The sequence below is a fragment of the Physeter macrocephalus genome, chromosome 5 (assembly GCF_002837175.3).
Source record: "Physeter macrocephalus isolate SW-GA chromosome 5, ASM283717v5, whole genome shotgun sequence".
In the NCBI taxonomy this organism is placed as follows: Eukaryota; Metazoa; Chordata; class Mammalia; order Artiodactyla; family Physeteridae; genus Physeter; species Physeter macrocephalus.
The window spans coordinates 13,927,102-13,949,399 of record NC_041218.1 but is presented as its reverse complement, the minus strand read 5'-3'; the positions used below and the strand labels follow the sequence as shown (position 1 = coordinate 13,949,399).

The 22,298-nt window shown below is 53.7% G+C and overlaps 1 protein-coding gene across 3 annotated transcripts; it reads right to left on the bottom strand.

The window, feature by feature from the left end:
- Positions 1-979: 979 nt before the first annotated feature.
- ADCK2 (aarF domain containing kinase 2) lies at positions 980-13,535 on the bottom strand. Of its 3 annotated transcripts, none has more exons than XM_024131808.3 (7): positions 12,568-13,535; positions 10,670-10,816; positions 8,401-8,529; positions 7,323-7,418; positions 4,444-4,695; positions 2,935-3,063; positions 980-2,102 (listed from the first exon to the last, which is right to left on the bottom strand). In XM_024131808.3, exons 1-7 carry the CDS (start codon positions 13,498-13,500, stop codon positions 2,034-2,036), a joined length of 1,755 nt encoding a protein of 584 aa, XP_023987576.1. In that variant the 5' UTR covers positions 13,501-13,535; the 3' UTR covers positions 980-2,033. The 3 variants fall into 3 exon arrangements, with proteins under 3 accessions (XP_023987576.1, XP_023987581.1, XP_007105573.1); XM_024131813.3 differs by having other exon boundaries at positions 10,679-10,816; XM_007105511.4 differs by lacking the exon at positions 980-2,102 and adding an exon at positions 2,111-2,766.
- Positions 13,536-22,298: the final 8,763 nt, after the last annotated feature.

The following is a 22,298-nucleotide window of genomic DNA, read 5'->3' as shown; positions in this document are numbered from 1 at the left end:
AGCAACTAAATCCGTGCGCCACAACTACTGAGCCTCCACTCTAAAGCCCGTGAGCCACAACTACTGAGCCCACGTAACACAACTATTGAAGCCCGAGCACTTAGAGCCTGTGCTCTGCAACAAGAGAAGCCCGCACGCCGCAATGAAGAGTAGCCCCCTCGCCGCAAGTAGAGAAAGCCCGCGCTAGCAACAAAGACCCGATGCAGCCATAAATAAATAAATATTTAAATATTTTAAAACAAATAAATAAATAAGGGGTATTTGTCTCAGTTAAGGCCCAAAAACTTGTCTGGGGAGTCAGATGGTCGATCAGGAGAAAGCGGCATGTTACAAATGCACACTCATCGTGGGAATGTAAAATTGTGCAGGCTATGGAAGACAGTATGGAGCTTCCCCAAAAACTAAAAAAAATACCATCTGTAAATCAACTGTACTTCAATTTAAAAGAAACTATGTGATCTAGCAATCCCACTTCTGCGTAAATATCCAAAAAGAATTGAAAGCAGTCGGGACTTCCCTGGTGGCCCAGTGGTTAAGACTCCTTGCTTCCAATGCAGGGGACGCGGGTTCGATCCCCGGTGGGGGAACTGAGATCCCACATGCCGCACGGCCAAATAAATAAATAAAATTTAAGAAAAAAAAAAAAAAAGAATTGAAAGCAGATCTCAAAGAGACATTCCCCCACCCGTGTTCATTGCAGCATTGTTCTTAGTAGCCAAGAGGTAGAAGTGGCCCAAATGTCCATCAAAGGATGAACAAATAAAGAAAATACAGTATGTACATACAATGGAATATTATTTAGTCTTTAAAAAAAAGGCAATCCTATCACCTGCTACAAAGTGCATGAACCTCAAGAACATCACATCCAGTGAAATAAGCTGGTCACGAAAGGACAAATACCATATGATTCTACGTATATGAGAAATCTAGAGTCATCAAAGTCATGGACACAGAAAGTGGAACAGTGGTTGCCAGGGGCTGGGGGGAGACGTGGGGAGTTTTTGTTCAGTAGATACAGAGTTTTAGTTTTGCAGGATGAGAAAATTCTAGAGCTCTAGAGATCTGTTACACCACTACGTGAATGTGGTTGTCACTGCTGAGCTGTGCACTTGGAGATGGTAGGGGTAAATTTTATATTGTTTTTTTAACCACAATTTAAAATGTTTTGCATTGTTTTAAATTAAGTGCCTGGTGAAGCACTTGAAATAGAGTGGCTGCACTCGATCGGCCCTCTCTCCGCTGTCCTGTCCTGAGAAGCACAATGACAACAGCAAACATCTAAAGCGCTGGGAACCGTTGTGTCCCACGCAGTGTGCGAGGAAGGCCGTGTGCCCGTGGGAGCACCGGAGGCCGGAGAACAAAGCAGCTGGGAGTGGGGCTCCGCAGTCGGGCTGCGGGCACGGGGTCGGGCGCTACCCTGGGGCCCACCTGGCCGGGGCAAGTTGCTCGGTGCCGGCCTCGAGGAATGTTGCGGGGATTGACTCAGATACTGATAAATGTTACACAGCTAAGTTAGGTGCGTAGAGGGGAGTCACGGCACACCGCTACCGTTGTCACGGCCTCATCCGGCCCTCCCAGCGGCCCGGGGGAGACTTGGAGAGACTTGAGCAGGTCAGAGCTGGTTGGTGCAGAGCTGGCTGTGAGCCTCACCCTCCGGCTCCCCGCCCCGTGCAACTGAACTCCCAGGAGTGTGTGTTCATTCCCGGTTCTCTCCAAGCCAGCCCCCCAGCAATGATTAAAGCTTTCCCCAATCCTAAGGTGATATTTAAGTCATTTTTAAAATGGAACCTGTCAGAAGTTTTGGAAAGCATAAAGTTTTTCACCAAAGACCCCACCAATGTGGGATCACAACGTGACCAAGGAAAGATCTTGCCGGACCTCAAGAAACAGAAACAGCACTCTTCACCACAGGGATCGGTGCATGCAACGTTCTCAAAAACGAGATCTCACGTAAGAAAAGTACCTGTCACCACCCTGAGGCCACCCGCCTTCCCCAGAGCCCTCCCCTCCTGCCTGACCAGAGGGCGAGCTCTCTACCCAGGCCTCACCTTGTGAGTCATCAGCAACTTAAAGACATTCGAGAGAAGGATGGAAACTTGAAGCTGGAAAACAGAATAAAGAGTCTGCAGAGGCTGCGGAGCCCCCGGGAACCCCTTCTCCCTTGCCGGCGCCGTCCCACGTCCACACGCACGCGCACGCACACAGCAGCGAGCAGAAACAGACTGCCTGACAAATCCCAGAAAGGACTGCACGCACACAAGCCCAACTTCCACCTCACAGCTGAGTTCAAAGGCGCCTCGGAAGGACCGGCCTGGAGGCCTCCGCCCCCGCGCTCCCCGCACACGCAGACATCACTTCAGAATAAATACGGCAGGCAGCGCCGGGGGCCGGCTGCCGCTCCTCGCTGCCGTGGGCCGCCTCTTGCTCTGACTCGCTCCAGCGAGTGTGGACTTGGGAATGAACTTGGGAAGAAAACTCAGGTTTGTCAGAACTGTGTGCAGAATACCCAGTGGGCTCTGCCGCAGGTCTAAATAGAGGACGTGAACATTCGGTGTGTCCTCTGTCTGCTCAGGGGCCTCAGTCCTCCCCCGCCCCACCGCCATGCTCCGCTGAGCTCCACGGAGATAAAGCAGCAGAACAGCTGACCCCCGGTCTGGGCAGGGCAGGGATGCAGCACTACATATGTCACCGTCCCAGCAGCCACCCAGGAGAGCCTGGTCAAGGAGCCACTCTTGAAAGCCGGGATTCCAGAGGGCCTCCTCACACCTCAAAGAAGTGGGCAGAGGAAAAGGTTTGTTCTTTATCTGCCTTAAAATCCAAGCCCCTCGAGACCTCCCTCCATGAAGAGGCCTCCCTTAGACCTGTGGTGTGCTGTGTCCAAGGGCAAGGTCAGTAAGCACCCCGAGGCCCCTGGCCCTGGAGTGGCCTGCTCACCTTTTCCAGCGTGATGCTGTTCTTCCTGGCCTGGGTCACCAGCCTGGCCATCTCAGCCTTAAATGCCTCCACATCCTTGCACTCACTGGCCCGGGCATGATGCAGGATGAGCTCAGCCACTCTCTGGCCCTGGAAGACGCCAAAGAAAAAAACTTGGGAGAGTCAAGAGGGCACAAAACTAGATGCTCTGCCCAAACTTCTTCATATCCTAGTTGTTTCCGCCCCAAATTTTCTACCACCCTGCTTTTGGCCACCCACCCTTTTTTAGCTTTACCTCCCTGGCCCGCCATACCTGGTAAACAGTCAAGGTCTTTTGCAGCTTGTCTTGGGCAGTGGGGCCCCACCTATACTCAGCGCAGTCAAGGAAAGGAGCTGCACTGTCTCCTTCGCCTCCAAGGCCACCCAGGCCCAGCAGCAAAGCCAGCGCCTGCTATGCGGCACTGCCGACCGACCTGCCTGCCCCAGAGCCACCAGGACCTGCCACCAGGACCTGCCGCCAGGCTGGACCAGCCACACCATCCTCGAGGGCGGTCTTCCCGCCCGAACAGAATTCCCTGCTCACGGCTGACCCGGCCTCTGTGCTCCGGCCGTCTCGCTCCTCCTCCACCCAGGAAGCCCCTGATCAAAGCCTCCATGGTCTCCCCGGCACCCACACAGCCCCGGCGGTCACAGCCCAGGAGCCAAGCTCCTCCTCCTCGGCTGTGACCTTCTTCTTTTGCCCAAACCTGTGCAGAGGAGCACCTCCCACCCCCTCACCAGCCACTGCACCTCAGTGTTGAACCTCGGCCCGGGAGATGCTTTCAAATTGGCTCAGGCTCAAGCCTCTGGTCTGCCCCCTTAGACGCCTCCTAAGCAGGGGTTCCTCTGAATTTCACCTTTTCTTCCAGCTTTCTCTTTCCCAGGGTCTTTCTTGCTGAAGAATTCACTGTCACCCTTGATGTGGCACTTTAGGTTGACTCAGTAGAGGCTTTGCTGAGTCCCTTTTGCTAAATAATAATCCTCAACCACTGGAGCCCCTCAGAGGCACGGGGTGAGGGGTTAAAACCACTTATGTCCCCCTCCGCCCCAGTCAGGTGTTTTCCCACACCTGGAGAATAAGTTCCCTGAGCTGCTGCTTCTCACCAGCCCCACCTTCTCGCAGCAAATGGCACAGACCAGGGCGGCTGTTATTCAGTCAAGAAGCTAGCGTTCCCAGGGCCCAACTGGACACTTACTGAGGAAGGAAGAGAGACCACCAGAACAACAGCATTTGGGAAGGAGGCGTGTCTTCCCATCATTCCAAACCATGAGCCGCTGGAACAGGCCCATTCTGACTACAGAGCCTTAGGCAGCTTCATTTTCCTGCTCCTCTTCCTTCTCCCTCCTTCCTCTCTCTGCTCCACCCATTTCCATCAGGAGCACCCTTGGCAAACACAGGCATTTACAAGAATGACAAACGCTGAGGAGCCCCAAGGTTCCCAAGGGCCTAAAAAATTCAGCCCTAACTCCCGAGGGCCCAGCGGGTCTCACCTGCCCCATCACCACGGCCATGAAGACTGCCCGGAAGTTCCTCAGGTCGGCAGCCTGCAGCTCGGCCACAATGCCGGCGTCCAGAAGCACCAGGCACAGCGGGCACCGGGCAGGCGTCACAGCCACCGCCAGCGCATCACAGACATCTACCTGCTGAGGCTGCGCCTCTTGGCTCTTGGGAAGACCGTCGGCGCCCTGGACCAGGATGTTCCCAGGGTGAAGGTCCGCATGGACAAAGTTGTCCACAAATATCTGGGAAGAGATCAGAGCTACTCTAGGCTAAGTCAACCTCACCATCCCATCACCACGAGGCCACATGTGGAAAAGCTTCCAGGGTGACGGCGAGTTCCTGATGATGAATTACAAGGCAGAGAGGTGTGCGTTTTATGAAGCCTCAGAGCTTGATATCATCGATTCAGAATTTGTACAGGGACAAGCCACGTTGATGTTTTCAAGAGAAAATTTATTTTCAAAGTAAAGAGCATTAAAAATGATCATAGGGGAACATGATCAAACACCAAACCGCATTTCAAGAGGACTTATTTTTACTCTATGAGTTGAGCAATTAATATTCAAATTAAAAATTATCTAGTCATTGTTGACAGATTTTCCCCAAACCTCTCCGTTCTTACAATTCATGTAACTTCCTTTCTTTAAAAATATTTCATAAATCAGACTTCGCCTCCATTGCCTCCATCCGTCCACATAATGAAGTCTAACAGTGATCCTGACAACCGTACTGGCACATGGAATCGGGGAGGCTGGGAGAAATGCCTTTGAACCTGCTAAGCAGGAAAGAAAGCCCCAGGGACTGTGATGGAGGGAAAGTCAGGCGTGACTTTGTGGAACAGGAATCTGCCTGCTGTGAAAGATCATAGAAACCACCAGCAATCCTTCTATGAGGGGAAGGAGAGACCCGAGGCAGAGGTACAGAACAGCTGCTGCTGGAGGGGCTCCTGGGGGACTCCTTCCAGCCAACACAGAGCCCTTCCTCCTGCTGGATGCAGGCCAAAGACCCCATCCCTCATGGTGGTCATGGCAGCAGGTCACAGAGGGACCCTTCTAGTCCAGATCCTGGCTCTGCTGGAGGTAAGGGAGGCTGCTATCCTGGTGAAAATCCCGGGAACTGAGGAAGCCGGGGCCTGCACACCTGTAGGATACGGTCACCAAAGGCTAGCTGACCCCCGACCCTGGGACAGAACCTCCTGGCACCTTGCTGTTAGCTGAGCCCCCAGGGTCCTTGATCCCACAAGCTGGAAGCCCCCCGTGATCTCCCGACTCCTGAGCGCTGCTCAGCACTGCTTCTCCCCTAGCTACTCCCCCCTGCACCCTCCCCTCTGGCCCACGGTGCGCCTCGGGGCCGTTTCTGGGGACAAAGTCCTCTCCCCACTGAGCTTCCACTGCGCTGACAGTGGAAACCCAGCTCTCCAGCGACAACCCCGCTTCTCCAGGAGCCCCTTGGGTGAGGGCTACCTATTCCCAATACCCACGCACCCCAGGGCTGGAGGTGAAGTCAGAGCCACTCAACCACCAGCCCCTGTCACCCTGAGCCCTCTCCAGGTGTCTGGCTTACAGCCTCCTGTGCTGTCTGCCTGCACCACACCACCGTCCCGCTCGGCGCACCCGTTTTCACCTCCGCCCCGCTTCTGCCACCTGCCTGGCCCTCACGGCTCCACCCTGGTTACCTGGTTTCTTTCCTCCTACTCTCTGACCACATGCCTGGTTCCTTCCTACCCCGATTCTGCACCCCCAGACCTGGGCACTCATCCTCACTATGCTTCCTAGACCAGCCGTCTCTGCCTCGACCGCTCTCTTCTGTGCCAACCACCAGGAAGAGCTCAGACCCTCGACAATCTCAGTATCTTCTTTTTTTAAAAATTTATTTATTTTTACCTATTATTTTTGGCTGTGTTTGGTCTTTGTTGCTGCGCGCGGGCTTTCCCTAGTTGCAGCGAGCGGGGGCTACTCTTCATTGTGGTGCGCGGGCTTCTCATTGCGGTGGCTTCTCTTGTTGCAGAGCACAGGCTCTAGGGCGCGCGGGCTTCAGTAGATGTGGCACGTGGGCTCAGTAGTTGTGGCTCACGGGCTTAGTTGCTCCGTGGCATGTGGGATCTTCCCGGACCAGGGCTTGAACCCGTGTCCCTTGCATTGGCAGACAGATTCTTAACCACTGCACCACCGGGGAAGCCCGTGTATCTTTTTTCTTTGCTCCTACACGTGAGGTGCTAACAATGCTGGGTTCCTGCTGTTACTACTAGTGATGAAATAACTGATATTGCTCTGGGCTCACTGTAGCCGTTTTTGAGTGTCAGGCCATCCTCTCCAAGGAGACAGCTAGACTTCCTTCACATCCCAGAGGAGATGGCGCCACTTCCTGAACAAATCCTGGGGCTGGGATGGCCCATCCTCAATGACCCCCTCGGGTACCCGTACTTAACCCACTTACTTAGCACCGCCTGTCTTCCCACTGAACGGGAGTGTTCCCTGAACCTTGTTGTCAGGTCTCTTTTGCTCACAACTGTAAATCCAGCACTTAATTCAGTGCCTGGCACGTAGCAGGTGCTCAACAAATACTCGCTGAATGAATGAATGAAATAGCATGTAACACCCGAGGTTGTCTTTGGCTGTTTGTCTAAACTGTAGGCAAGTCGGGCGGGGCCTGGGTCTCCCTGCCCACTCTTGCACAGAGACACAGCGCATGACACGGAGAAAGTGCTCAACGGAAAGCTGTCGAAGAAGGCGCCTTTGGGTCAGCTCGGCCATCTCTAGAGCTGACCCTCTCCAGCCAGCGGCCGGTCGCTTGGCCGAGCAGGGTCCCCCGCCTCCCACACACAAGTCCACCGCGTGCCAGCTGAGCGCCCGCCCTGCCGTGAGCTCACCATCTTCAGGAGCATGTTGATCCCCAGCCGCGCAATCTTCCTCTTCACGTCCCCGGGAATCCCTGCTTGCTGGTAACTGGACACAGGCACACTCTCCTGGGGGAAGATCGGGGAGAGAACAGCTTTAGCCTGCACAGCCCGCGACTGCCCCGCTCCTCACCTCCACGGGGACACACTGGCACCGCCTTCCCACTGATTGGGAAGTGACCCGGAGAGGTTTTCCTTTCTAGAGCCCCTATGAATCCGTCAGCCACAAGATAATTTTAACCTGTTTACCCTTCCCTTCTACAACACGTATCGACAAGTCCCATAGGTTTACTAGGGAGGAAATCCAACGACTGCCACCCACAGGTAAGAGAGGCTTTGCTGTCAGGGTGAGCTTGTTTCTGGTCAAGAATCAGCCAACGGGGACATGAATGAGCTCTGTGACCTCACAGGAGGGAAAAGAAAAGGAAGAGTGAAGAAAGGGGAGCCAGTCAGTACGCGTTTCCTATAGGTTAGTTATTTAATTGTCAAAGCCGCCTATTGAGATAGATCTTGTTATCCCTAATTAACAAATAAAAGAACTAAAAGCCCAGAGAGTTTAAGTAACTTGCCCAAAGTCACACAGCTAGTAACCGTGGGTCATTCAGGTCACTCCCCTGGATCTCGTTACCATCTTTACAAAGGAGACTGAACCAGGAGACAGCTAAGGCCATGACAGGAATACTTGTTGAGCACGTTCGCTGTGCAGTCTCTGTGCAGAGGGCATTTTGCGTTCAACGTGTCATTGACTCTTGGGACAACCCTACGAGGCAGGAAGGGTTGCCTGCTGTTGTACAGGAGGGAACTGAAGCCAGCCAGCAAATACAGTGGCAGAGCAGACTTCCAAATCCAGAAAGTCTGAGGCCAGGGCCAGGCTCTCAGCCACCTTGCTACACTGCCTTCCACCCTCAGGCGTATCCAAACCCCTCTCAGTTTTACAGGCAGTAATCACATGCTCTCTTGGCTTTTGTCTGTTCCAACTCAGGCCTTCCTGTGAAGGGGAGACGACCTGACTAGGAGTAAAAGGCAGGCCAGGGGAAGCTCTCAGTCTCACTTCATACGTTTCCACCAAGACATCCCTGGTGACAAAGGGACGCAGAGGGGTGGGGAATTTGACAGAGTTCACGTTCAGGAAGTTGCATTGGAAGTGTTCTAGATTCCGAGCTTCATAACGCAGGTCGATCTACAGGGAAATGGAGAGAAGAGGTGAGGGAAGGGGTAGTCTGGGCCCAGGGACAGCAAAATCTGAACCCCCCCAAGAGCTAGCAAGTCCCGAGATTCACCTGCCTTCCCCACCTACTCTCCTGCAGAACTCCCAAGGAACTCGGGCTGCCCCAGAAGTCTCGAGCCCCATCCCTCCCCCACGACGTGAACTCCAAGCTGCAGACAGCAGACACGCCGGAGAACTTGTCTAAACTGAATTTACGTTCACCCTGCCCCCAGTCACCTGCGAGTCACTGCAGATTACACCTTCTCTCTTACCCTCCATACCGATGGGAGACTCAGTGCCATCAACCCTGCAGCCCTCACCACTCTCAGATCTGTTCCCCTCTTCCATCCCACTGTTCCTCCCACGGTGACTCAAAACCAGTCACCTGAACCCTAACAGAGGTGTCCTAGTTGGGCTCCCTGTCCCCCATCTTCCCTCTCTCCAATCCATGTGCTGGTGTCCCCCCCACCCCACCTGCAGGATGGAGTCTGCATTCATTAGGATGACGTCCAAGGTGGGCCACGGTTTGGCCCCTGCTTCTCCCTCCAGGTCCATCTCTTGGGGCGCCTCCTCCTTCCTCTACTGCCCCAAACTCCAGCTGCAACCAATCTGCAGAGTGCTGAACATCTCAGCCTGCCAGATGCCCCCCTCTCAGTGCCTTGTTTACTCCCCCTGACTGGAATGTTCTTCCCCCATTTGGGCCAACTGCAAACACTCCCCTTTCGAGAATCAGCGCAAGCCTAGGGAGCCTGGACCCTCAGGGTGGAATGACCACTTCCCCTCTGAGCCTCAGCTGAACCCGACTGAACCTGTAGAGACGCCTATTGTAACTCATGCTTTTTCTCCAAATATTTCACATCAGCCCTCCTCCTCCTACTATATATTCCTTGAGGACAGGAAAACCTCACTTGTTTTCTTAGTTCACCAGCTTCTAACACAGTTCTTAATACATGTTACGTGAATTTATAAATGAACGTACACCCCCTACATACACCCAGACTCTAAGATTTCAAGGCTGGGAATGTGATTGGACCACTCAGAGCTACAGCTGGTAGGAAGAGTTGATTTTTTTAGATAAATGGGGTGCACTATAGAGGTCTGAGTTTCAAGTGATGGGATCCCATGATTCCTATCGGACTTCTCAAAGGGGAACTGAAGCCTAGGTGGGTGGTAGAACTGAGAGTGATTAATGCCAAGATGGGTGTCAGAAAAGCAGTTATTTTTCTCTGTTTTAATTTTCTTTTATTATCAAAACTACACAACTCCATAGCATAAAGCAAAGCTTTCTAAACGTTAAAATGCATCCCTGGGGCTTAAAACCCTAAATCAGAGGACATAAATGAAGACTTGGCACACTGCTTCTGAAAGCCTGCCAACTTCTGTGCCAACTGCCAGGAAGCCAGCACAGATGCCTCCTTGGAGCCCTGAGAGCCTCCAGCATGTTTACCAAGTCTGGCTACTTAAACAGGTGTCCCAAGGGCCCTGGACAAGGAGGAGGTCCTTGTCTACTCATTAAGCCCCGGAAACAAAGCAAAACAAAGGCACGGTGTGTGACTTCGCTAATTCTTCTTCTCCTTCTGGAGTTCGGCCGTTGACTGATTGTGGCACGGATAATGCTATATGTTCCACCAGACTCATTTCATTTTCATCCCAGACACTAAGGAAGACTGCCTTCCCCAAGCTCCCTCGTAGTTACACTGGGCCCGTGTGATTAAAGCTCTGACCTGTAGACTGGGAAGAAGTGATATATATCACTTCCAGACCTGGCCACAGAATCCTTTACATGACCCCCCGTGGTCTCTCTCCCCATCCCACACTGACCCCAGATGACAAATTTGGGAGGAAACTGGGTCCCTGAATAACTGTGGAGTAGAGCTCCCACTCACTCCCTCAGTTCACCTGCATGGAGCTTTCATATAAGCAAAAAATAACATTGTTGTATTAAGTCACTGAGATTTGGATGTTCTTTGTTATATCAGCTAGCATCACCTATCCTGACTAATATACTACATTAGCCACAACGCACTGGGAAAATACTCATCCATTCAGCATTTACTAAGCAGCTGCTAATGGCAAAAACTGTTGTGTGCTATTTACAACTGAGGGAATTCACCTGTCGCACCATGAGCTTCTCAAATTCCTCCACGATCTCAGGCAAGCTGAGCCACTTTATTCCTGGCAAAAGTGCAAGGACTCGGCTGCCCATCTTCATCAGCAGCAGGTCCATCTGCACCTGAGCAAGCAGGCCAGGGTGCAACACCTGCCAAAAAGAGGCACAGTGAGAAAGGATGGATCAATCAGGAGGGCACGTTCACCCAGCCAGGGCTGGGTCCCACCGTCAAAGGAGAGTCAGCAGGCTTCTCATCAGAGCAAAGGAGAAGCAGTCCGCCCAGGATGCTCCTGCCTTCCTCCCTTTGTGTCTTCCTGAGGAGACTCAGAGGGCAGCTCCCCTGCGTGGCACTCAGCTTTGCTGGGAAGAATAGGTGGGCTTCTCCTTCCAAATACATTAAGTTTAGATCAGTGACTCCTAAACATTAGTGAGCATAAAAGTCACCGTGGGCTGCTTGGTGAAAATGTGGACTCCCAGATCTCCTCCAAGACCTACTGAGTCAGGGACTTCCCTAGTGGTCTAGTGGTTAAGACTGCATGCTCCCAAGGCAGGGGGCCTGGGTTCGATCCCTGATCAGGGAACTAGATCCCACATGCTGCAACTAAGAGCCTACGTGCTGCAACTAAGACCCAGCGCAGCCAAATAAATAAATATTTTTAAAAAGGGGTCGGGGGGAAGACGTACTGAATCAGACTGGCTGGAAGGGGAGCTGGGAATCTGCATTTTACTGAGTGTACAGGTAGCTGAGTCAGGTGGTCCAAAGACTGCAAAATACTGCTCTAGAGTCACAGAACTCCAGAGGTGGGATGGAAAGAGTTCAGACTCCAGTTGTGCAATCCATTTCCTATATGAAACTGGGCAAGCTGCACAACTTCTCTCAGCCTCCTGTTCTATCATTTAAAAACATGCAGATAGGGGACTTCCCTGGTGGTCCAGTGGTTAAGACTCTATGCTTGCAATGCAGGGGGGCGCCCGTTCGATCCCTGGTTAGGGAACCAAGATCCCACACGCTGCGTGGAATGGCCAAAACAACAAACAAAAAAAAAACCCATGCAGACAATAGCCCCTACCTCCACCTCAAATCCTTTTAGGAATAAAGTGGAGTATAAATAAAGATACAAGAAAAACAAATGCCTATCTCGGGCATCTAATAAAGATTAAACAATGCATCTGAAGTGACGGGCATGTTTCCTGGTATACAGCAGGCATCCACTCCTTGTGTATCCCACAGAGCAGAGGGAACCTTCGGGATATTTTGGACCAGTGCTTCCTAAATTTGCCTAATAATGAGACTCATTTGCAGCATTTATAAAAAGCCAGGCTCAGGCTCTTCCCTTGGAAAGTATGACTTAGTAGGTCTGAGTGAGTCACCCTTGGGAGGGTTTTATCTGAGAGGGTAAAAGAGAGCACTGGGGTATTTGCTACTAGCATCTGCCAGTTCTCCTGGGGACGTGCTGAACAGGGGTGGAAAGGTATGGAGAGAAGAGTTGATGGAGCCCGGGAAGGGGTGATTGGAAATAAAAAGAGAAGGAAGCCACTTCTGTAAAATGAACGCCACCCTCTTGGGCTCACCACAGCACACCTAACACAGTCTGTCTCCGATCTATCCTGACCCCAGAGCAGGCGGTCAGCTGAATGGTGGGTCCTCCACCCACAGCAGCAGCCAACTCCAAACCCTCTTCATTTTCCTCTTTCAGACCATTCGCATCACCACTCCTTCAAGCCAAGAAATCAAACAGCTTGCACATCCCAGGCACTCAGATAATGGGCAAGCTAAAAGAAATCAATGGAAGGCAACGTGGGGTGACTTGCAAAGGGGACTTCCTGATCTGGGCAGCTCCGTGGAGTCGGTGAGATTTTAGAGATGGGAAGGGCCTGGCTGCAAACATCAGAACACTTACTTTCACGGCCACAGGGATGAGGTGATCTGGCTGTGGTCCGTGGGCCAGTCCCGAAGCCTGAGACAAGACTGCATTTGATCCAACCAGGTCAGCTTTAGGGAAGAGCAGCCTTTCTAGAAATGACTGGTCGGCAAGACTTCCCTGAGGCCTCCACGCCTTCCCCAAGTGTCCAAGGAGCTCTCCCAGCCCCTGGACTTTCCCAGCTTCCGAAGAAAGCTGCAGTCTGGAGGCTGTGGCCAGTCTCCGGATGCTGTCCTTCTCCAGGAAGGCAGGATTGGCACGTGCTTTGTACACTTGGGCCACGCAGCCGGAACCCACAGGCTCCTGCTTCTCAAAGCAAAGGACCCTCCCCCAGTCCTCTCCGAAGGCCTGCCGTAGGAAGTGTTCAGTGTGGGTCCAAGGATGGGGCGTCACCTGGACGTGCAGCTTGGAGAACTGCGCACAGAAAGCCTCTGAGAAGAGATCACGCCGGGTGCTGGCCCACTGGCCGAGTTTGATGTACGTTGGACCGGAGGTCTCGGTGGCTTTCAGAAGCAGGTGGAGCCAGAGCCTGGAGACACTGGGAGCCAGGTAGGTGAGGGGGTAGAGTAGAAGGAGGGGGAAGAATTTCACCAAGAGCGCCCCCGCCCGGAGCCAGATCCGCAAGTGCAGAAGGAGGCAGCCTAGCCGCTGCTCCGGGGCGACTCTCTCCAGTGGCCCGTTTTCAGCCAGGTCACTCCAACTGGTCCTTTGCCGACACAAGCTCTCAGGGGCCCCCTTGCCAATGTCCTCAGAGGCTGAGATGAGTTTGGGCAAAGTGCCAAGCAGAAGCCAACAGAGTCTAGCCTTGCGGCAGCACCCAGAGGGTCTCAGAAGGCCGAGGTCCTTTCTGAGCTCCAAGCCCCTTAGGTGCGACAAGCAGACCCTGACAGAGAAGCGCCAGGGGGTCACCATGCTCTCCCAGAGGTCGCGGTCCAGGCTGCTTGCCTCCACTTAAGGAGCACCCATCTTCGTTCCTTCTTTCCGCAAGGCTGGCCTGAGTCGGGGCCCCCGCTGAGTATTCCACTTGAAAGCGAGGCAGCTGTGAGACGCGGGGCGCTCAGACCTCGCCTCACGTGTGCAGCCTCTGCCGGGTCCTGCTGCGAGTCCTGCCTCCGCAGGGCCGCCCCGCCCCGCGGGCCCGCAACCCTGCCCCGCCTCCGCCGCGGGAGGGCTGGCCCATCCGTCCCCGCTCCCTCCCGGGTACCTCGCCTGGGCCTGAGGCCCGAGGGCTTTCAGAACTGAGCGCCCGAGGGGCCAAGCCAGGCCCAGGTCGGGGACGTGACCCGCGCGAGGTGGCCGCGAGGGTGGAGACAGAGCCGGGCCGCCGCAGGGTCACCGCGCACGCCGGCCGGCGCGCGGAGGGGCTGCGCGGGGTGGGGCTGGGGGGACCGTGCGGAGGGCCGCGGCGCCGAGAGCCCGGGTGGGGGTGAGGAAGGGCCAGGCGGGGCGAGGCGTGGAGAGCTGGGGCGGGGGGCGGGGGCAGTGCGGACGGCCGAGGACCCGGGCACCGAGTACGGGTGGGGAGGAGTCGGGCAGCCTTGTAGAGAGCCGAGTCCCCGCGCGCGGTGGGCGTCCGGGCGCCAAGGGCGTGGAAGGGGCGCGGAGAGCCGGGGATCAGAGGGTCGAGGATCGGGGCACCGAGGGTCGGGGATCGGAGGGTCGGGGATCGGGGCGCCGAGGGCCGGGGATCAGAGGATCGGGGCGCCGAGGGCCGGGGATCGGGGTGCCGAGGGCCGGGGATCGGGTGCCGAGGGCCTGGGATCAGAGGGTCGGGGATCGGGGTGCCGAGGGCCAGGGATCGGGCCGCGGAGGACCGGGAGTCCGGGCGCGGAGGACCCGGGATCCGGGCGCAGAGGGCCGGGGATCCGGACGCAGAGGCCGCGGGATCCGCGTCTTCCGGGACCGCCCGCCCGCAGGCTCGGGGACCGCCCCTTAAAGCCGACGCGAGCCGGACTGCGGCCGAGGCTCACCCGGCCGTCGCATCTTGGAATCCCAGAAACAGAATTAACCCAAAACGCCAACGCGCCCTCTACGCCCCCTCTCCCCGCTGCGCGTCTGTCTCTCCACTGACATCCTTAGCTTTCCTTACAAAGAGCGCGGAAACGCGGAAACGCTGGGTGAACTGAAAGCCGGTTCCTGAACACGGGTCTGGTTTTCAACTGAGCGGGAAGGGGGGTGGCGGTGAGGGCGGGGGTTGGGAGCGTTGTCCTTGGACGGCTGGAGTCCCTGGCTGCCCCGATTTCGGGAACGTGTTTGGACCTTGGGGAGCGGCTCCGGAAAGAACATTCATTCATTCAACCAATACTTATTAAGCCCCAGTATTTCTTAAACTCGGTCCAGTATTTATCGAGGCTCCATAATATCTATGCTGCTAGGTCCTGGGGACGAGGAGACACATACTGACCTTACAGACTCATCACTTATGAGGAAGACCCCACGGTGAAGGAAATGAAGAATGGGGAGACATAGGATGGCAGCTACTTGGGAGAGGAAAGGAGAGCCTTGGTGGTGGGAGGGTGTTCGGTCTCAGAAAGAATAAAGCCCCCAGATGGAAGGTATTTGGTGTGAGGTTTTGGGGGAGTTTGTTTTTTTAACCTTGAAGAACCAAAGGAAGGTCAGCTACCTCTAGAGAGCAAAGGAGAGCAGAACAGAGCTTGGAAATCAGCCAACACAGCCAGGGAGAGCCCAGTGGTCTCATGCTCTGCTCTTTGGGGCTTAGGAGGCTGCCCTGTGCTGGGGTACCACAGTCACCTCTACATACATGACCCTTTATCTCCACGAGGGTGACAGGCTTCCATAGAATTCTGCCAGGGCCTCACAAGTGGAAGGGCCCTGGGGAGGGAAACAAGATCGTGGCCCATGCCTGCTCCTGGAAGTGTGACTGCCACTCACAGCCCAAGGAGTGCTGGAAATGTGGGAACTCCTGCACTGCTAACTAATAATCCATATCCCATTTCCACAAGATGCGGCAGACCCTTTTAAAGTTCCCTAGACAGAAGTCATACCTACCACCACAGGTTTCAAATATGGCCAGCTATTAATTATGCCCTCCCAGCGTCCTCTGATTTATTTATCCACTCTGTCCCAAAGGTGTAAAATATTCTTGTATGACTCTGATTCACCAAAGGGTTTATTGAGGACTTACTCTGAAACCAGAGTCTCTGGGTTCTAGCCCCCTAATTAAGAGGTAACCACATGAGTGGACACCTCTATGTGCTGCGGGAAGATGGCCGAACAGGTGACCAAGTCAGTGCTGTTCGTCTGTCTGGGTTACCAATGAAGACTCTGCCACATTTGAGGACGTGCTATGTATGGATGACAGCAACCTGAGAGATTTGAATAGAAAAAGTAATCAAGTTAAAAACTGCAGAGCGAAAACTGAACTACTTAGGGGCTATGATCCACAAAAGCAACTCATTGAATATCCCTATGATGGCAACGATGCTGACTTTGAGACCATCTACCAGCAGTGTGTGTGGTGCTGCAGAGCCTTCCTGGAGAAGGGTCGCGGACCCGGGTCCAGTCATTTCACGGCCCAGGCTCATCCCCACAGGCCCACGTTCTCCGTTGAGTGTCACAGTGTCACCATTCCCTAGCCAAGGCCACAGCCCTTTCTTCAGTTGACTCACTGTTTCTTTTTTTTTTCTTTTTGGCTGCGTTGGGTCTTTGTTGCTGCATGCGGGCTTTCTCTAGTTGTGGCGAGCAGGGGCTATTCTTCGTCGTGGTGCGAAGGCTTCTCATTGAAGTGGCTTCTCTTGTTGCGGAGCACGGGCTCTAGGTGCGTGGGCTTCAGTAGTTGTAGCACGCAGGCTCAGTCGTTGTGGCTCGCGGGCTCTACAGCGCAGGCTCAGTAGTTGGGGCACACGGGCTTAGTTGCTCCGCGGCATGTGGGATCTTCCCGGACCAGGGATCGAACCCGTGTCCCCTGCATTGGCAGGCGGATTCCTAACCACTGTGCCACCAGGGAAAGCCCTGACTCACTGTTTCCTACCTTAAAAAACAACTGTGGATGGAAATCAGTTGTGTTTGGCCGAAGAATAAATAAAAATTTTTGATTCAAACAAACAAAAAAAAGAGGTAACCACATGACCTCAGGCGGTCTCTCTGGGCCTCTGTTTCTCCTTAAGCGAATTGGGGAGGGGAGTCTGACCAAAGCTATACATATTCTCTAGACTTACATCTATGATTCTGGCAATTAGTATCTTTAACAGTAGTTAAGGGACTTCCCTGGTGGTCCAGCGGTAAAGAATCTGCTTTACGATGCAGGGGACTCGGGTTCGATCCCTGGTCAGGGAACTAAGATCCCACATGCCGCAGGGCAACTAAGCCTGCTGAGCTCAACTACTGAGGACCACAGCTACTGAGCTCACATGCCTCAACGACAGAGCCTGAGTGCCGCAAACGACAAAGCCCACATTCCCTGGAGCCTGCACGCCACAACTAGAGAGAAGGCTGCGCGCCGCAATGAAGATCCCACGCGCCACAGCTAAGACCCAACGCAGCCAAAAATAAATTAAATAAATAAATAATCTTGGGGAACAGAAAACAGTAGTTAAGAACAAAATTCTGGAGCTAAGTAAGCCTGGCTTCAGTTCTTGGTTCTGTGTAACCTGTATAACCTTAGGGACACGTTGCCTCGCCTTTTGGAGCCTCTATTCCTCACTTGTCAGATGGAGGTAAGAACAGAACCTCCCTCTCCGGCTGTTGAAAGCAGTGACTCGAAACTGTACACGACGTGTGTAACACCAGGTGTCACTAAATGTTAGCAAATATTGTCATCTATATTATCTAGATAAATAAAAGTTGTTCTGTTTCACAAATTTGGAGGAAACATCGTGGAAGGTCTGACTTCAGCCCTTTGTGGCATCCTAGAAATTCACCTAAAGTGGTGGCTCTCAAACTTTAGCATCCATCAGAATCACCTGAAGGCTGGGCCCATCTGCAGTGTCTGATTCTGTAGGCCTGAAGAGGAGCCTGAGAATTGACAATTCTAACAGGTCCCCATATGCTGCTGCTGGTCCTGGGAACACACTTTGAGAACCACTGACCTTGTGGTGGTGGTGATGCTGGTGGTGCTGATGGTGATAAAGGTGCACCATCTCAAGGAGTTAACGGTCACCCAAACAGGTGAAGCTGAGGGATTGCCGGGGCCCATGTGGATTGCAATTCGGAGAACAAAGTTATACATATTAAGACACCATGGGCAGCAAAATAAACTGATATCAAATATGAACCCTAAATCAAAAATTATAAGGGCAGCCTTTAAAAATTAGAGTTGTAGGGCTTCCCTGGTGGCGCAGTGGCTGAGAGTCTGCCTGCCGATGCAGGGGACGCGGGTTCGTGCCCCGGTCCGGGAGGATCCCACGTGCCGCGGAGCGGCCGGGCCCGTGAGCCATGGCCGCCGAGCCTGCGCGTCCGGAGCCTGTGCTCCGCAACGGGAGAGGCCGCAACAGTGAGAGGCCCGCGTACCACAAAAAAAAAAAAAAAAAAAATAGAGTTGTTGATTTGTAGTCAAGCTGCTTCTCACATGGGTAACTCTATGTAATGTTTCGTGATTAGTAACAGCAGGAATGTATTTAGAATGATTAATGAATGAAGAGACTGAATATACAAACAGACACTGGCCAGACCATATATGACAATGAACTCTGACCTGTAGCCTCGGCAGCAATGGGCCCCGAATAGTCAGGACTTGGTCCCTGACTGCAGCTTCTCTAATTTTCGCCCCCCACCATCAACTCAGGACCAATCAGAGAAAGCCAAATAGCCTCTCCAAACCAATCACACGCGATGCCCTGGCCTCCAGCCTCCCCGTGCCAACAACCTCCAATTCAGGGCACCCCAAGCCTTTTCTTTTTTCTCTGTAAACCTTTTCCGCTAGCATTGGATTCTCCACTTGTACTTGAGTCTCTGCCAAATGCAATTGATAGTAACTGACTCCCTTGCTATAGAAAGCTCTGAATAAATAGCCTCTATTTGTTCTCATTTGGGTGGTCTTCGTTTATTTCCACAGAATCTTCACAGTGATAAGTAAGCCCATTAATAATCAACAGTTTCCAGTTCTTGGAAATGTTCCTGCCGGTATTAACTCTAGTACCACTAGGTGGCACCAATCGCTTGTGCAGTGCATCCAAATCTTCTGCAGAATGGGAGGGGGAAAGAGACGCCAAGACCCACCTGGCTGTGCTGATTTTTTTCCGCTTGAGCCAAATGACTGATATTAGCATCTACCACGTCACATTGTTACATAACAGATGTGATGCAGAGCAAGTATTTATTCAAGATCCTGGAGAAGGGGTTGAGGATGGGGACTTGGCTGGTTCTGGGGTTTTCAACCTCTGCACTTTTGACCTTTGGGGCAGGATAGTTCTTTGTTGCGTGCTGGGGGGAGGAGCAGAAGCTGTCCCAGGATGTTTAGCTGTATCTCTGGCCTCTCCCCACTCAGTGCCAGAAGCACCCCCCTCCCCAACTGTGACAATAAAATATGTCTTCAGGGGCTTCCCTGGTGGCGCCGTGGATAAGACACCACGTTCCCAATGCAGGGGGCCCGGGTTCGATCCCTGGCCTGGGAACTAGATCCCACATGCATGCCGCAACTAAGAGTTCTCATGCCGCAACTAAGGAGCCCACGTGCTGCAACTAAGGAGCCTGTGAGCCGAAACTAAGACCATGTGCAACCAAATAAATAATATGTCTTCAAACATTGCCAGATGTCCCCTGGGGGAACAAAGTTGTCCCTAGGTGAGGACCACTTCTTGTGCAGGACAGTTCTCTGCTGAGACCCTTTCAGCATCCTGCTCCCCTCCCCCATCACACATGCTCACTTTCTTCAGAACAGATACCGGGAAGGGACACCCCTGGCATACCCCTTCCACAGCCTCCACTTCATCCCCACCTTGGGCAGGCTCTACACCAGTGTGTCTCCAGTGAGGACCTGAGCCACCTCCACCAGAAACACCTGGGGTAGCTGTAAAACTGCAGATTCGCAGGCCCCGTCCCAGTCTCCCTGCATTAGGATCCCTCTGGGGAAGAGTAGAATCTGCTTCGCCCCCACCACCCCCGCCCCCCGCACAAGCCCAAGGGGATTATCAGGGAAGGAAAAAGTTTGAGAAGCACCGACCCCACCCTATCCCTAGGTCCTGCTTGGTACCTCTAGCCTGCAATTAGCTCCTCAGGGAGTTGGACCCTGGCATGAAAATGCTGGCTCTGGGCCCCCCACATACATCTACTCCCTAAGCCGGTAGAGTAGAAATATCAGAAATCATACTGGAAAAGAACACTAAGGGAGAAGGCCCCTGCCCCTGCCCCGCCTGCTGCAGTGATTTTCCATCCCTTCCTCCCTCACGTCGCCCAGCCCCTCCCTTTCTCTTTTCTTCGCTTTAGCTGAATTGTCTCCATTACCTCTTCTCTTGAGATTTCTCCTCCTCTGGTTCCCACCTTCTGGTTTCCTGGATGGTTGCCGCAGCTCTACCCTGGTGCAGGCGCTGCCCCTGTGCTGACGCCGCGTGGCCTGGGCAGGTCCCCGGTGCCCGTCCGTGAGGCCCCTTCCATCTCTGCCCCTGCAATGCCCACCACCCTGCGTACGGCTCTGCTGCTCCCGGTCGGTCCTGTAACCAGGTCCTCCCTCTGTTTGCAAAGTGGGCAGATGAGGACGGTAGCTCCTGACCAGCGGTCCCGCCAGCAAAGGTGGGAAGGGGTCGTCTGGGGTCATCCCAGTCTGGCACTCATTCGTGGTGGCCTTGGGCAAGGCACCTAGCTCTTCTTGGCAGTTGCTTCATCGGTAAAGGAGGCTGCTATTAGAACCTACCTCCTGGGTGATCTCTGGGAAGCCTTGATGCTCCCTGGCACCCACTCGGGCACACGGGAAAGAGCATAATGAAAATAAGCCCAGGCAGCTGCTTTGTGCTTTCTCCGCCCGCCTGACAGGGTGGGGACTGGGAGGGACCTGAGGGCCTTCTCGCCCCATCTCTCCAGAGCCCGAGACCCACAAACGGGGTGGCCTTGCCCAAGGTGGTGCTGCCATCTGGGGCACTCAGAAGCCACCCGGCTTGCCTTTGGCCAATATATATATATTTTTAAGGTGATGTATAGTTGCTGTACGGTATTGCATCTTTGGCCAATATTTTGATTTTGGTTTGGTTTTATCTGAGAGATATAGGAAGTGGATCAGATATTAGGGCCTTCCAGAAATATGTTCCCCCCCCGCAAGGTGTGCCCTCTGAGAGCCAGCACGATGACTTACAGCCCTTTGGAGGCCTGAAGGCTGAGATCAGGGTCTGGGTGGGTGTCAGCAGAGGGGACGAGCTGGCAGGCTTTAAGCCCAGAGGTGTCGTGCCCAGATCCTAACGTGTGATGAAAATGTTTGGAGGGGATCCTTGCCACCCCCTTATGTCTGAGGAGACCGCCTAGTTGGTTGGGAAATAGAGAGGAGGGCTCTGAGAAGCAAGAGGCGGAAGCCCTGCGTCCTCCGCGCGGTCCAGAGCCGGTCCGACTGCCCGACTGTGTTCTGAAATCACAGTACACAGGAAGAACGAGACCTGCTTAAACACCGAAGTGTGCGCCTCTGAAAGAGTATCTCAGTCACCATGCTCTGGTTCCTCTCCCTGAAGTTTACCTGGATCTTCCAGAAGGAACAGAGAAGAATATAAGCGTAGAGGGTACTGGGCATTGCAGGTATGATAGTTGAGACTTTGCCTAATGGTGAAAGATGCAGGCCTTCCATGACCTGGTTCTCTCTTTTTGTCATAGACAGACACACTAATCCTTGTAAAGTTATGAACGCTTTGACTCTGTGGAAATAAAAAAAAACCATGACCCTTCAAAGTAAGCTAGGGGCATAGGAGTGAAACAGGTGGTGCTTATGCAAAAATTACAGATGATTGTGATATGTGCCAATTCGGTGATTCTTTGAGATTTGCAGTGGCACCCTGACAAATGTCAGTGGTGATCAACAAATGCCAGCTTCTCCACAGCACCCCATAAAGGGCCCCCACAGCTTCCAATCTCCCAGCCCCAGCACAGGAGGCAGAAGGCAGGAGAGCATCAATTGGGGCAGGGTGGAGGGCGCCAAAGACAGGCCCTTCGAAGCTAGGGGAGGATGTTGGAGCACCAGGGCCCTCAGTCCGGGCTCTGCTCACCCCTTCCCCTGGGTGGCCTCCACTTCCCCCGCCCCATACTTCCCCTCCCATCCCACACCTCCTGGATGACATCTGATTGGGACCAAGAACAAACCCAGCCTGGGTGTGAGGTTTGGGTGGGATGCTTGGCTTGCTTTTATTTCCTCAGAGGGAGGCAGCTGGGGGTTGCGGTGGGACTGGCGGGAGCTCGCATCCAGCTGCCTCTAGGCTGGGGAGGATGAGCGAAGGATGCAATGCCAGTAGCATGGAATGAGAACGGCAGGAGGGAGATGGCGTCCTGGGGAGGAAAGGAGTAGGATGCCTGCGAAAGACTGAGGCAGCCCTGCCGCCAGCCCAGATGGTTCCATGGGCTCAGGCCCATTCTCAGGGGATGAGGAGAATCTTCACCAAAGGCATGTCAAGGTGAGGCTGTGGACTTTCCCTGCCCCTAAAATAGGCTCCTTCCTTGCTCTACCTCACCCAAATGTCATGGCCCCAAACATAGATAAATGATTCCTCTCCCCATCCAGCCTTCTAGATAAAATAATAATTTTAAAAAGTAACCAAACTTCTCATCTATCATCTACTGCGTGT